General features: G+C 44.5%; 1 protein-coding gene across 5 annotated transcripts in view; it reads left to right on the top strand.

Annotated features, from left to right (window-relative positions):
• The window catches only part of VWA2 (von Willebrand factor A domain containing 2), a 69,538-nt gene that overhangs the window by 37,389 nt on the left and 19,283 nt on the right, over positions 1–12,866 (top strand). For 4 of the 5 annotated variants that reach the window (XM_045024913.1, XM_045024914.1, XM_045024912.1 and 1 more), the window contains 4 exons: positions 6,948–7,142; positions 7,674–7,807; positions 8,741–8,873; positions 11,871–11,926. In XM_045024913.1, the coding sequence (XP_044880848.1) occupies positions 6,948–7,142; positions 7,674–7,807; positions 8,741–8,873; positions 11,871–11,926 (518 nt within the window). Of the gene's footprint in view, positions 1–4,076; positions 4,215–6,947; positions 7,143–7,673; positions 7,808–8,740; positions 8,874–11,870; positions 11,927–12,866 lie in introns of those variants that run through there. The other variant, XM_045024916.1, reaches the window with a different exon arrangement.

The raw sequence follows: 12,866 nt of genomic DNA, 5'->3' as shown, positions 1-12,866 counted from the left end.
TCCCATGTGGCAGAGCAGCGGTCTAACTCTAAAATGGCCTTTTGAGTCTGTGATTGCATCCAAGTCCAGATGATTAGCTCCTTTAAGAGCAGTGCCATGAATTCTTGTAGGTCCCCATGAAACTTGAAGGGAAAAGAAGAAGCACTGTAAATTTGACACAGAGATAAAGATCACGCACAGATTGTAACCACACATGCCATTTTGTTACTACTTGCACTTCACACAGCTTGTTCCCTGCAACTAGACTTGGTTGGTTTCTATAGTTGTCAGTTTCATTTCTGGTCTTTTTCTTATCACACTGCGGTTGAGTTTCCATTTCCACAGTCTTGTCAACCCATGCATTCAAAAGGCTCCCAGAATCATAAGCTCACCTTAAAAATCATGATTAAAATAAATAAATAATTAGACATCGGGTTCTTGTTGTTTGGCTTCTGGTCTTTGAGTGTTTAGGGTTCATATTTTCAAGCTGTTCTCCCTAGTCACAAGAGATAGTGGGAGCACCTATCCCTGTTGAAGTCAAAGGCAAAACTCCTATTGATTTCAGCAGGCCAAGATTTTGTCCTAGAAACTTACTTTTTAATAAAAGTTGAGATTTTGATGTATTCATGTAGCTCTAGGACAGGGGTAGGCAATCTATGGCACGCACGCGAGCTGATTTTCAGTGGCACTCACACTGCCCGAGTCCTGGCCACTGGTCCAGGGGGCTCTGCATTTTAATTTAATTTTAAATGAAGTTTCTTAAACATATTTACTTTACATACAACAATAGTTTAGTTATAGAAAAAGATTAAAATGTATTGCCGACACGCAAAACCTTAAATTAGAGTGAATAAATGAAGACTCAGCACACCACTTCTGAAAAGGCAGCAAAGAGTCCTGTGGCACTGTATAGACAAACAGACATATTGGAGCATGAGCTTTCGTGGGTGAATACCCACTTCGTCGGATGGATGCACTTCTGAAAGGTTGCCAACCCCCGCTCTAGGAAATGGAGCTGGAGTTTCAAAGAAGCCTGTGAGTTGAGATTCGTGCTTCTGTCTCCTTCAGGCCTCTGAAAATCCTAGTGTAATGGTATGCCTATACCATCATACCTAGGGTGACCAGATGGAAAGTGTGAAAAATTGGGTGAGGGGACATAGGCTCTGTATAAGAAAAAGCCCCGAATATTGGGATTGTCCCTATAAAATCAGGACATCTTGTCATCCTAATCATACCTATGTCAGTGTAACTGTGCTGGCATAACCCCCTAGTGTAAACACACTGTACCCCAACAAAAAGAGTTTTTCTATCCATATAGGAATCACCTCCCCGAATATTAGTTACATCAACAAAAGACCTGTTCCATCGACACAAATGTGTCTACACTGCATGCTTTGTCAGCATAGATAGACTGGTCAGGGGTGTGGTTTTTTCACACCCCTGACTGACGTAGTTATGCTGACATTACTCTTAAGTGCAGAATGAGCCTTAAACTGTAAAGAAGTTGGAGCCAAAATCATCTCCTCCTTTTTAAAAAGTGCACCTTTCTTTTGTTTGGGTGGTAGGGAAGGTCATATTGAGCCGATGAAAGTAAGTGGGGACAAAATATAGGAGTATCTCCCACAGGCTGTAGAATTTCAGCAGAAAAGGCATTAGGGTTAAAGGATCCGCTCATTCAATAGTCAAAGTGTCTAAACCAATTCTGAATATGGCCCAGAGTCTGCAAACAAACTCAAGATCCTCTTCAACTTCTTCAAGCGAGCAAAATCTGTAGCTTTTTCAGTGACAACTTAATTATACAGTCTAGAAAACCTTTTGTGTAATGTTCCGGGGGAAGTATAGCAGACAGATACCAGCTCCTCTTTGGCTATTGTTTCAAAGCCACTGAGAGCAGAGAAAATGAAGCCACATTGGATATCTGGAATTTGGCTTGGCATTGAAAATGTCTTTTAATGATGGCAGATGAATGTTGACAGATCTAACAGAAATAATGGCCTTACATGTGTCCATTTCATCTAGTTTTAGAAGAAAGGCTGAAATATAGGAATGAACAAAATAGTTATGGATGGATTCCAGCTACCAAGTGAGTTATGTGACTAATAATATGTTTGTTTTATACATGGGAAAACCTGATTAATAGAGTTTAAGGCCAGAAGAGACCACATATATAACATAGGCCATAGAATTTCATAGTTATTCAAGCCTATATCAAGCCTATATTTTGTAGTTCAGCTAAAGCATCTGAGAGGTTGCCCAGAGTTACCCAAGATCACACCAAGATTGGGATTACCCACTGACTTCAATTTTCACTAGCTGAAACTCTCCCACTGTTATGAAGTAGCATTATAATATTTTCAGCCATAGTAACAGTTAGTTCAAGCACCTCAACTACTTCTGTTGCTGAGTTAGAGCTTGCGACATGTTGCAGAATTTGTTAGATTTTATGGATAGGGATTGAAACAACTTGATGGCCAGTAGCGTCTGACCAGAGAAGCTGCTGGACAGACTTAACATAGGTTCTTGAAGTTTGGTTGAAAATAATAGAAAGTTGAGGGGGAGAATGGGATTATGCATCAGAGAGAAGATAAAACAAAAGCTTCTGGAGTGCATTACATATAAAAGAAAGAAAGGTATCTGGTGAAACAAAGAGAAGTAAATGGACTTGAAGAACTTAGGAGCTCTGAGCATGCATGTGATCAAATACTATATATCAAGAAATTCAGTTGTTATTAAAATAGAGAATCATTCAAACAAATTAAAAGTGATTTGGAAGCACAGAGTTGTGTGTGTGTGTGAGAGAGAGAGGCCGTGTGTGTTACCATATATATGAAGAAGAACATCATGCCTCCAAAGAAAGAATTGACCTTTGCAGTCTGGCTGCCCTTAATTGCTTTGAACTGAAGTAAAAGCAATACTAAAAGGCAATAGCAGGAAATGATTTATGTTGAAACTCCTTAGCCAGGATTAGAAAACAGATGGAAATGTCTCTTGGGATAGAGAGGCTTAATTAGCCAAAGGGCTCAAGGTGGTCTGGGCTTACTCCGATATCAAATGTTGAATCAAGGATGGCAGGTTACAGAACTCTTGGCTTATATAGTCTGCAGGAGGGTGGGGGCAGGAAATTTGTGGCTTATCTGGATATAGTTGTTGGAAGTAACATGACAAATGTTAAACCCTAAAAAATAAGGGTAAATGTTAAAGGGGCCAGGGTTAAAATAAAGGGTTGGTGTCAATACATGGTGGGTCTGCAGTATCTACTCCCCTAGTTTTTACACTCGGCTAACTGGGTAGTTCTCATTCAGAGTAGTATGTAGGACAGAGGCCCTCACTTGTAAACTCCTCAGGAAAAGGACCATGTCACCTTCTGCCTGTCAGTGCCCACGCAAGGAACCCAGTGCTGACTGGGGTTCTCTCAATGCTACTCTAATAGAAGCCTGAGATTTTTTCAAGGCCACCTAATGGAAATTGTGTCCAAATCCCTTCGAATTAAACAGCTCCTCTATAGCTCAAGTTGGGCAGCTGAAACTGAGGCACCCAAAATTACTGATCCCTTTGGAATATACAGTCCTCTTCACACAGGAAGTCTGTCTGTGGCCAGGCCAGAAATAGAAGCCTGGCATATCTGTGCCTTAACAGCTTTTAGTATTCATGTCTTTGTACTGTGGAAGTGTCTCAGAGCCACAGTCCTGGATCAGACCCCATTCATAGAATCCTAGAAGTGTAGAACTGGAAGGGATCTTGAGAGGTCATCTAGTCCGGTCCCCTGCACTCAAGGCAGGACTAAGTATTATCTAAACCATCCCTGACAGGGGCTTGTTTATTCCTCTCTTAAAAACCTCCAGTAATAGAGAGTCAACATCTCCCTAGGCAATTTATTCCAGAGCTTAACTATGCTGACAGGAAGTTTTTCCTAATGTTCAACCTAAACCACCCTTGCTGCAATTTAAGCCCATTGCTTCTTGTCCTGTCCTCAAAGGTTAACAAGAACAATTTTCCTCTCTCCTGCTTGTAACAACCTTTTACGTGTTTGAAAACTGTTATGTCCCCTGTCCGTTTTCTCTTCTCTAGACTAAACATTGTGCTAGGCTGTGTGTACATGCGAACAAAAAGATGGCTCCTGCCCTCAAAGAGCTTACAAACTAAGACAAGAGACAACACGTGGATAGAGGTGGGAGAGCCGAAGGAAACAACTACATGGCCGGCCTTCCTTCCCCAGAGCTGTGCTGTATAGAATTGTAAATTTGTGTTTTTCCTACAATTGTACATAGTATTTTATTCACTTTCTCTGTCCCTTAAGCTGCCTGTGATGTGGTGTGAATTAGACTAGAGAGCTAGCTGGTAAAAGTGCATTGTTTAATAGCCAATAAGGAATTCAGTCTTATAATTACAGTTAGAATTGTATAACCGTAACAGTCTTACAGCTAACTGCATGCCGCCAGATACTGGGGAAGGAGATGGAGAATATGGATCCTTATTCTGTATTCAAATAGCAGGCAGCAGTTTACAACGCCGACGCTATAGACTTTTACTGTTAGCAGTTGCAGAGCAGCTGCAAGACGCATAGGCTCTGTCATTCCCTAGTACTTAACAATTGTCCAGTTGTATAAAGTAATTTATATCACTGGTGGAATGTACAACCCCTTGGTACAGGTTTAGTTGGGTACAGGAGAAATGATAGTCTGTGTTAAAATAATTGCTTTCTACCACATTAACATGGCCCATAGATATTCCCCTTCTAGCCTCAGAATATCATGACTGCCAAAATATTCAGTTACTTGACTCTTGGCTGCACGTGCATCTCAAAGAGCTGCATTCATGGATCAGTCTCTGAATTAGACCTGGAGGAAAGAAGAATGCAGGGGGAGCGGGGTTTTGTGCTTCATGCATTTCACTAAGGGCTAGTCTACACTTACCTGCCAGTTCGACGCGGAGAGTTCGACTTTTCGGAGTTCGAACTATCGCGTCTAATATAGACGCGATAGTTCGAACTCCGGAAGCGCTCCATTCGACTCCGGTACTCCACCACTGCAAACGGCGGTGGCGGAGTCGACCTTGGAGCCGCGGAGTTCGCTTCCGCGGCGTCTGGACGGGTGAGTACTTCGAACTAGGGTACTTCGAATTCAGCTACGCTATTCACGTAGCTGAATTTGCGTACCCTAGTTCGACCCCCGTTCTTAGTGTAAACCAGGCCTAAGAGTCACACAACATGGGTTAAGTTCCCAGAGCTGCCTCTGTGACCTTTGTCCTCACATGACCGGCCCAGTTTTCCGGAGAACTCAGGGCCAGACTTTCAAATGCTCAGCACCCAAAATTAGGGCCAGATTTTCATTTTCATCATTTCTATAGATACCAAATAAGGGCCTGTCTCTAAGAAGTACTTATGGACAGATTTTTCGAAAAACCCCAGCCAAGATCTTCACTCCTTGGAGCTCCTTTGAAAATCTGACCCTTAACCTCTCTGCCTTGGTTCCCCATCTGTAAAATGGGGATAATAGTACTTCCTTTCTCCCACTCTTTGCCTGATCTATTTAGACTATAAGCTCTTCAGGAAAGAGACTCTCTAACTATATGTTTGTACAGCACCTACCACAATGAGATCCCAATCTACGCCACAGCCTCTAGATGATACTGTCAGACAAATAATACTAATGCGATGAAACGGTGTCCCATGATTAGAGTATATTGGTGTCAGAGACAAAAACAAAGTGAAGTTGATAATTTGTGCCAATTTAAAATGATTGCAGGCTTGACCCCTTCTCCAGTCAGGAAAGTGCCTGTGACAGTGGCCAGATAATTGAATTCTAAAGCAGACTGGGATACTTGGGGCTGCTTATTTGCATATTAATACCCAGAATGCTTTTCCAGCTTGGAGCTGTAGCTACACAGCTGTGCTCTACCAGCTGGAATCATGGATGGCTTTTCCCCACCTTTACCTTCCTAACCTCACTGGTTTAATTTATTGTGAAATCCAGGTGAACTGCTCTCTGTGCCTCGCTCTTTGTTCATCATTACTTGAAAAGGAAAGCTAAATAAAGAGTGCCTTATATTCGTCCCTCCTCAGTTTCCAGGGATACACTCAGAAATCCCTTGGGATTTGCATTTTGGGGGGGGTTATTACTGACAAACAAATGGCATTCTGTGGAAAATCAAATTAACCAAAGATTAACAAGAAAGAGAAGGGACTGTGCCTCTGGGCACAGCTGAATTTCCAGCCCTTAATTAAGAAACGCTCTCCAAAACAAACAGTGAGTTGCCATGCACAGCCTCCCTGCCCTCTTTTAGCAGTTGCTTCTAGGCATTTAGCTATAGTTCAATTCTAAAGAAATGCACTAAGGTTTTGCTCTCTGTAAGGGGCTTGTACCTGCAGTATAAAATGTATACCCATTGGACAGCAAGATGTTTGCAGTGTTCATATTTTCACAGACACCGTACATAGGGCTGGCAAATGGAAGATTTCATTGTTAATCAGCTCTTCCATACAGGGGCAGTGTAGCTCTCAAAGCTCTTTTTGTAAAGAAAGGTCAGCCTCATTGGGAAACTGAGGTATACACCATTGACATGGCTTGCCTAAGGTCACAGAGGGGGGAATTGAACCCAAGCCTCCTGGGTCCTAACCCAGTGCATTCTCCACTGGGCCATGCTGATTGATATGGTCCAGCCTTCTCTTAAATACATGAGTTACCACGAGTCTTTCGTTGAAAGCAGCCATCCCATTACTGCATCTGTGGATTTGTTTCTCAATGCATGTCTGCACCTGGGGGGTGGGGAGGAAGAGTCAAAGGAAGGGGAGTTGCCAACTAATAGCAGGAAGGTGGTGCCAATTACAGAATTAGAGGCATTGCTATGTGCAGAAGGGCCCTAGATTTGGTGCTACTAGAGAGCAGGCAGCGGGGAATGGGAAGAAAGCAAAAGGGAATCGGACACGTGTCCCCAAACCTCTTCTTTCAGTTTTCTCTTGCTTGTTTCAGAGGCGGGAGCACAGAAACAGGACTCGCACTGAAATATGTTCTCCGGAAAGGTTTCCCTGGTGGCAGAAATTCCTCTGTCCCTGAAATCCTGATCATCCTCTCGGACGGGAAATCCCAAGGCAATGTAGCAATACCCGCTAAGCAGCTGAAGGACAGGGGTACCACAATATTTGCTGTGGGAGTCAAATTTCCAAGGTAGGAAATTGTCTTGGGGTGGGAGGGCAGGGAGTGGTGCACGGCTAACAGACTAGCCATTGCCTTCAGCATCTAAGTCCCCTGAGCAAGACCAAGTGGGCGAGAGGCAATTACAGAGTTGGAGGTAGGATTTGGGGAGGGACACAAGGGTGCTGGGAGTGAAGTGGTTTCCATCATATACAGTTTGGTGCAATGGCTCTCAGCACTCCCCACTATACAAATTATTCAAGCCTCCCTGGAGGGATATGAATGTGGAGCAGGAGGTCATTTTGTGACCGGGGTGAGAGAGAAAGAAGGGCGCTTGGTGAGAGAAGTGCTCTGGTAGGAGCATGTGTCTTTAGAAATGTCAATGGGTTTTTAAGAGAAGATATGCTGGGATGGATCCTGTTTGGCCGTAAAGCTGCATCACTAGTAGTTCTGAGTGCTTGTTCTTTTGAATGCCCATCCAGGAAAATAACCGTGACTGCAAAGGGACTGTTCCTGTTCTTTAATGCCAGGAGATTGTATTAACATGTCCTGTCACCTCTGCAGGTGGGAGGAGCTGCACACCCTGGCCAGTGAACCAACTGAGCAGCATGTGCTGTTTGCTGAACATGTGGATGATGCTGCCAATGGCCTGTATAGCACCCTCACCAGCTCTACTGTCTGCAGTGCTGTCTCTCCAGGTAACGACGTCACCCTGGCGCATGCTTACTGATGACTGTCCTACCTTTCACTTCTGCATGGGGATTGTCAGCTTGGCCTTTCACTTCCAAAGCGTCTCTCTGAAGCTGGCACCTCTAACGCAGCTCACAGGGTGGCACGGTCTACCCCTTTGTGAGACGTCTTCTCCTCTGTTTAGAGGAAAGAAATGGAGGCTGCTGAGAGGTTAGTATCAGTCAAAAGATGACTTCAAGGCAGAGCCACACCCCTGTGTGTGCTGCTCAAACCCCAAGGCCTGCCCAAACCCCAGGGACTGCGTGAGAGAGAGGATAGTCCAGTGAACTCTCCTAGTTCTTAGGAGACCTGGGTTTGAGTCCTTGCTATGCCACAGTCTTACTGTATGACCTTGGTCAAGTCACTTAGTCTCTCTGTACCTCAGTCTCCCCCATTTAAAATGGGGATAATTCCTACCTCAAAGGAGTGTTGAGGATAAATACATTAAAGACAGTGAGCCACTCAGATCTACAGTAGTGCGGGTCATATAAATACCTAAGATAGATGGGAGGTGAAAATCCCCTAAGAACCACATGTGATCATGTAAGTCACATTGCTTAATCCACTACTGGAAGGTGCTTAGATGCTACAGTGATGAGGGTGGTATAGGAGGCTATGTAGAACAGCAGAACATGGGTGGATTTGGTGGTTGCAGGTATTGTGCCCAAACAAAGCAGACTAAAGAAGCTGCACCCAGGAATCCAGTAAAGGGCTGACCTGCCCACCAGCAGCACATTTACTTGTTTTGGGGCATCACCGAGGGACTTGTCGAAAAGCTGCAATGAACTCTCTTTGCTGGACAATGAGACAAGCTGTTGACTGAGCAATATCAGCTCCCACTCCCAGACAGCTTCACTTGCAGACAAATGCACCAGCTATTTTGTGTGTGCTCTTTGTGCCAGGTTGCAAGATTGAATCTCACCCTTGCGAACGCAAGACACTGGAGACCGTGAAAGAGCTGTCTGGGAACTATATGTGTTGGAAAGGTTCAAAGAGACCAAATGCAGTGCATGCATCTCTCTGCCCGTTTTACAGGTAAGTCAGCCAGCCTGCTCCCTTGAAGTGAGTAGTGCACACAGAGTGAGAGCACACACACATCCATCATTAGGTATGATGACTTGGGTTTATGATTTACTGTAACTTTATATTAATATTTATATTACAACAGCACCTAGTGGCCCGAGGTGAGGTTGGGACAGGCTCTGTACATATACATAGTAAGAGACAGTCCGTGCCCTGAAGAACATGCAATCTAAGCAATTGGTGAGAGGGGAAACTGAGGCATGGAGAGGCAAAGTGACTTGCCCAAGATCACCCAGTAGGTCAGTGGCAGAGCCAGGGATAGAACCCAGATTCCCTTGTCACTGGACCATCCTGCCTGTTATGTAAACAGCCTCATTTACGTATTTCACACAATTCTCATTTGTGCAACACTTGCTTATATTCTATGCAATAAAGACAGTGGATAAAACCCAGACACTGTGTTGACCCTGAAGCAGAGAAGTCCTTTTATCCGTGTTTAGTGGACCTGGAAGTCCTGGGAGACTCTGGCCTATTGAGAGGCTTCAATAACTGTCTGAAAACAACTCCCACTCATACTGAAGCAAATATTAAGGAGCAAGGTTGCAAACAGAGAGGTACGTTATCAGGGCAGTGGCAGTGAGTTGCACAAGGAAATTTCTCTTGCACTGAGGTGAGGATGTATCTGAAAAATTGTGAAACTTGGCAGATCCTTAACGAAATCAAATGCCTTCCAAAAGCTTCATTACAATAAGTGAAATAATTTTAAAGTGACCTGCAAAGGAAAATGTAGGTTTGTGCTCTTTTTTTGATTTTTTGTCTGATGTATAAAGAGAACCTGAATGGTGAGGGCGGCAGAAGAGGAGGAATCGTTGGTGTTTTTTCCCTTGCTTGTTTTTTTATACTAGAAATTCAGGTCTTGTCTACCCTGGAAAACATTGGGAAACTAGTCGGATTATGACACCAGATACCAAGGAAGTGAAATTTGACTCATTGAGCTGGGAATCTATTTTTATTCGGGCTGTCCAAAATCTCAGATTTCTTTTTTTAAACTCCAAATGTCTAACAAACCCCTGGAAGGAGAGATCTATTAAAGATTGAGCATCTTTTCGTCTTCAATTAAAGGCTGAGAAATGCCACACTACACTTCTCTAAGCCCCAGTGAGTCCTCCAGCAAAACTAGGGAAGACTAGACTTGACAAGGATGATATTTCTAATGTTTTTGATTTTTTTTTAAATCGGAAATCCATCCACCTTTTAAAACAAAAGTCTCCTACCTCCTTGCATGTTATAAATAAGGCTACGTTTTAGTCACGGGTATTTTTAGTAAAAGTCATGGACAGGTCATGGGCTATAAACCAAAATTCACAGCCCGTGGACCTGTCCATGACTTGTACTATATACCCTTAACTAAAACTTGGGCCGCGGTGGTCTGGGGGCTTGGGGAGTGGCCTGGGATCCCCATGGGTGCTGGGAGGTAGGCAGTGGTTCAGGGCCCAGGACCCCCACTGGTGCTGGAGAGGGGTTGGAGGGGCTGGCAGGCTGGAGGGGAACCGCAGCCAGTCAGGGCCGGTGCAAGGATGTTTTGCGCCCTAGGCAAAACTTCCACCTTGCACCCTCCCCTGTCCCTGAGCCCCCGCCCTGAGGTCCCCACCCCGCGGCAGCTCCCCCCCTCCGCCCTGAGGTGCCCCCCCGTGGCACTCCCCCCCCCTCACCCTGAGGCGCCCGCCCCAGCTCCCCCTGCCCCGCCTCCTCCCCGAGCATGCTGTCGCTGCTTCACTTCTCCCACCTCCCAGGCTTGCGGCACCTAAGCTGTTTGGCGCCGCAAACCTGAGAGGTGGGAGAAGTGAAGCAGCCACGGCTTGCTCGGGGAGGAGGCGGAACAAGGGTGAGCTGGGGCAGGGAGTTCCCCTGCATGCCATCCCCCCCTTACTTGCTGCAGGCGGCCCTCCCCGCGCTCCCCTGCCCCAGCTCCCTCTGCCTAAATGCCGGCGGCGACCGGGACGGCCGAAGATCTGGCCACCGCGGTCGCTGCCGAAGTAAATGCCTCCCCCCAAATCTTAGCGCCCTAGACGACCGCCTAGGTCACCTAAATGGTTGCACCGGCCCTGCAGCCAGTGGGAGCTGCAAGGATGGTACTTGCAAGCATGGGCAGCGCGCAGAGCCCCCTGGCCCTTCTGCCTAGGAGCTGCAGGGATATGCCGGCCACTTCCTGGGGAGCCCCCCCGACACCCGAGTTAAGCACTGACCCGCAACCGAACCCCTTGACCCAGCCCTGAGCCCTCTCCCACACCCACACTGGTGCCGCTGTTCGGGCAGCCCCTGAGCCAGCCGCACCAGCCCCTGCAAAAGTCACAGAATCCGTGACTGACAGGCAGCCTTAGTTATAAACAAGCAAAAAAAAAAGGACACAAACATCATTTATTTTTCCCTTCCAGGTCACCTTTAAGATGAGATAAATGGTTTCAAAAACATGATCAATTCACTCATTGATCTCATGTGGAGGGATTCTTAGGGGTCAAGAATTACTTCCTAGTCCAGCCCTGGCTCTCATATTCACTGGTCAAGTTAGAGCTGGTTGGAAACCAGAGGTTCCATTTCATGGGAAATTGCAACAGTTGTTTTTATTTAGATTCAGAACAAAAAGTTGATATTTCCCACAGAATGAAAAGTCCAATAAATGTCAATTCAGAACTATTGATATATCTGGTATTGTAAAAATATTATATCAAGTATTTTACTTCAGCCTATAAAATAGTTAGTAGTCTAAACAAAGTGAAGCAAATTGATAGTCAAAATGATTTGTTGCAACTTTTTCACATGCAATTTTAATTAGGTCAGAAATCGATCTGTTCCTACAAAATGTTCCAATTTTGATAAAACTGCATTTTTTGAGGGAAAAATTAATTGTCTAGAACTTTGACTCAATGGTCAGCCTTGCAAATGCCTTGTTAATCTTTTAAATACTTGGTCAGTCCAATTTCATGTTTTGTATCAATCTTTCTATCTTAGTTGGAAAAGAGTCTTGATAAAACACCCGGCCAGATGCTACCGAGCTACATGCGCAGGTAGGACATGAACTTTCTGAAAAATCTCATTTACAGTCTAAGAAAAAAAAAGTGAACTAAACTCAGGTGATTATTTTTAAACCACATTCAATTCCTCAGCAAGGATCAGAAAAGCAGAGATCATAATTCCTAATGGGTGTTGGTGAGGAACTGACCCTTTACCAATCTTTCATTAAGCATTAAAGAAAGGAGTGAGATTTCTTGTTTCCCTCGTTTTCTTGACCATGAAATCATTCTGCTGGCTTAAAACAGTTACCCTTCAGTCTCTCCCTTCACTCCTGGAGGAGCTAGTTCACCTTTAATTAATCTGAAATTCTTCACTTTCTTATTTGCTGATAGTAATTTGGGAATGGTGCGATTCTATTGTCATCACCTGCATAAGCCAGCAAGAAATAGTGTCCAAGTATTACATTAGTTTGGGGATTGAATTGCTACCAACGTGGAACGTTTCTGCTCAAATTGTAGTTGAGTGAGATGCCTTCAGCCACGTAATTTGGAACCATCAGTATCATTCATTTAAGATTTCAGAGTTGTAGCTGTTAGTCTGTTATCGGCAAAAACAACGAGGAGTACTTGTGGCACCTTTGTTAGTCTCTAGGGTGCCACAAGTACTCCTCCTTGTTTTTTTCATTCATTTAGGAGGGAACCTTGTGTAACTTGGTTTGGTGGTTGTGTGGGAATAACTACTCTGGTTGATTTACCAATATGACAGACCACTCAGTGGTTCAAATCCTGGAGTGACCTGATTGCTTTGTTTTCCTTGAATGCCCTTTGAAAATACAGCCTCGTTGTTTAAGCCCCCTGATTCAGAAGAGAAATGGAGATTCCTCGATCTAGCAAAATTTGTATGTGCTGCGCAAGCAATGCAGTAAATTCTGGAGGAAAGAGTAGGATTGGAAAATGAAATGGATAGCTCCCAAACTGTTGTTCTAATACTGTC

The sequence above is a fragment of the Mauremys mutica genome, chromosome 7 (assembly GCF_020497125.1).
Source record: "Mauremys mutica isolate MM-2020 ecotype Southern chromosome 7, ASM2049712v1, whole genome shotgun sequence".
NCBI lineage: Eukaryota > Metazoa > Chordata > Testudines > Geoemydidae > Mauremys > Mauremys mutica.
The sequence above is the reverse complement of the archived record's forward strand: the minus strand, read 5'-3'. Positions and strand labels throughout refer to the sequence as shown.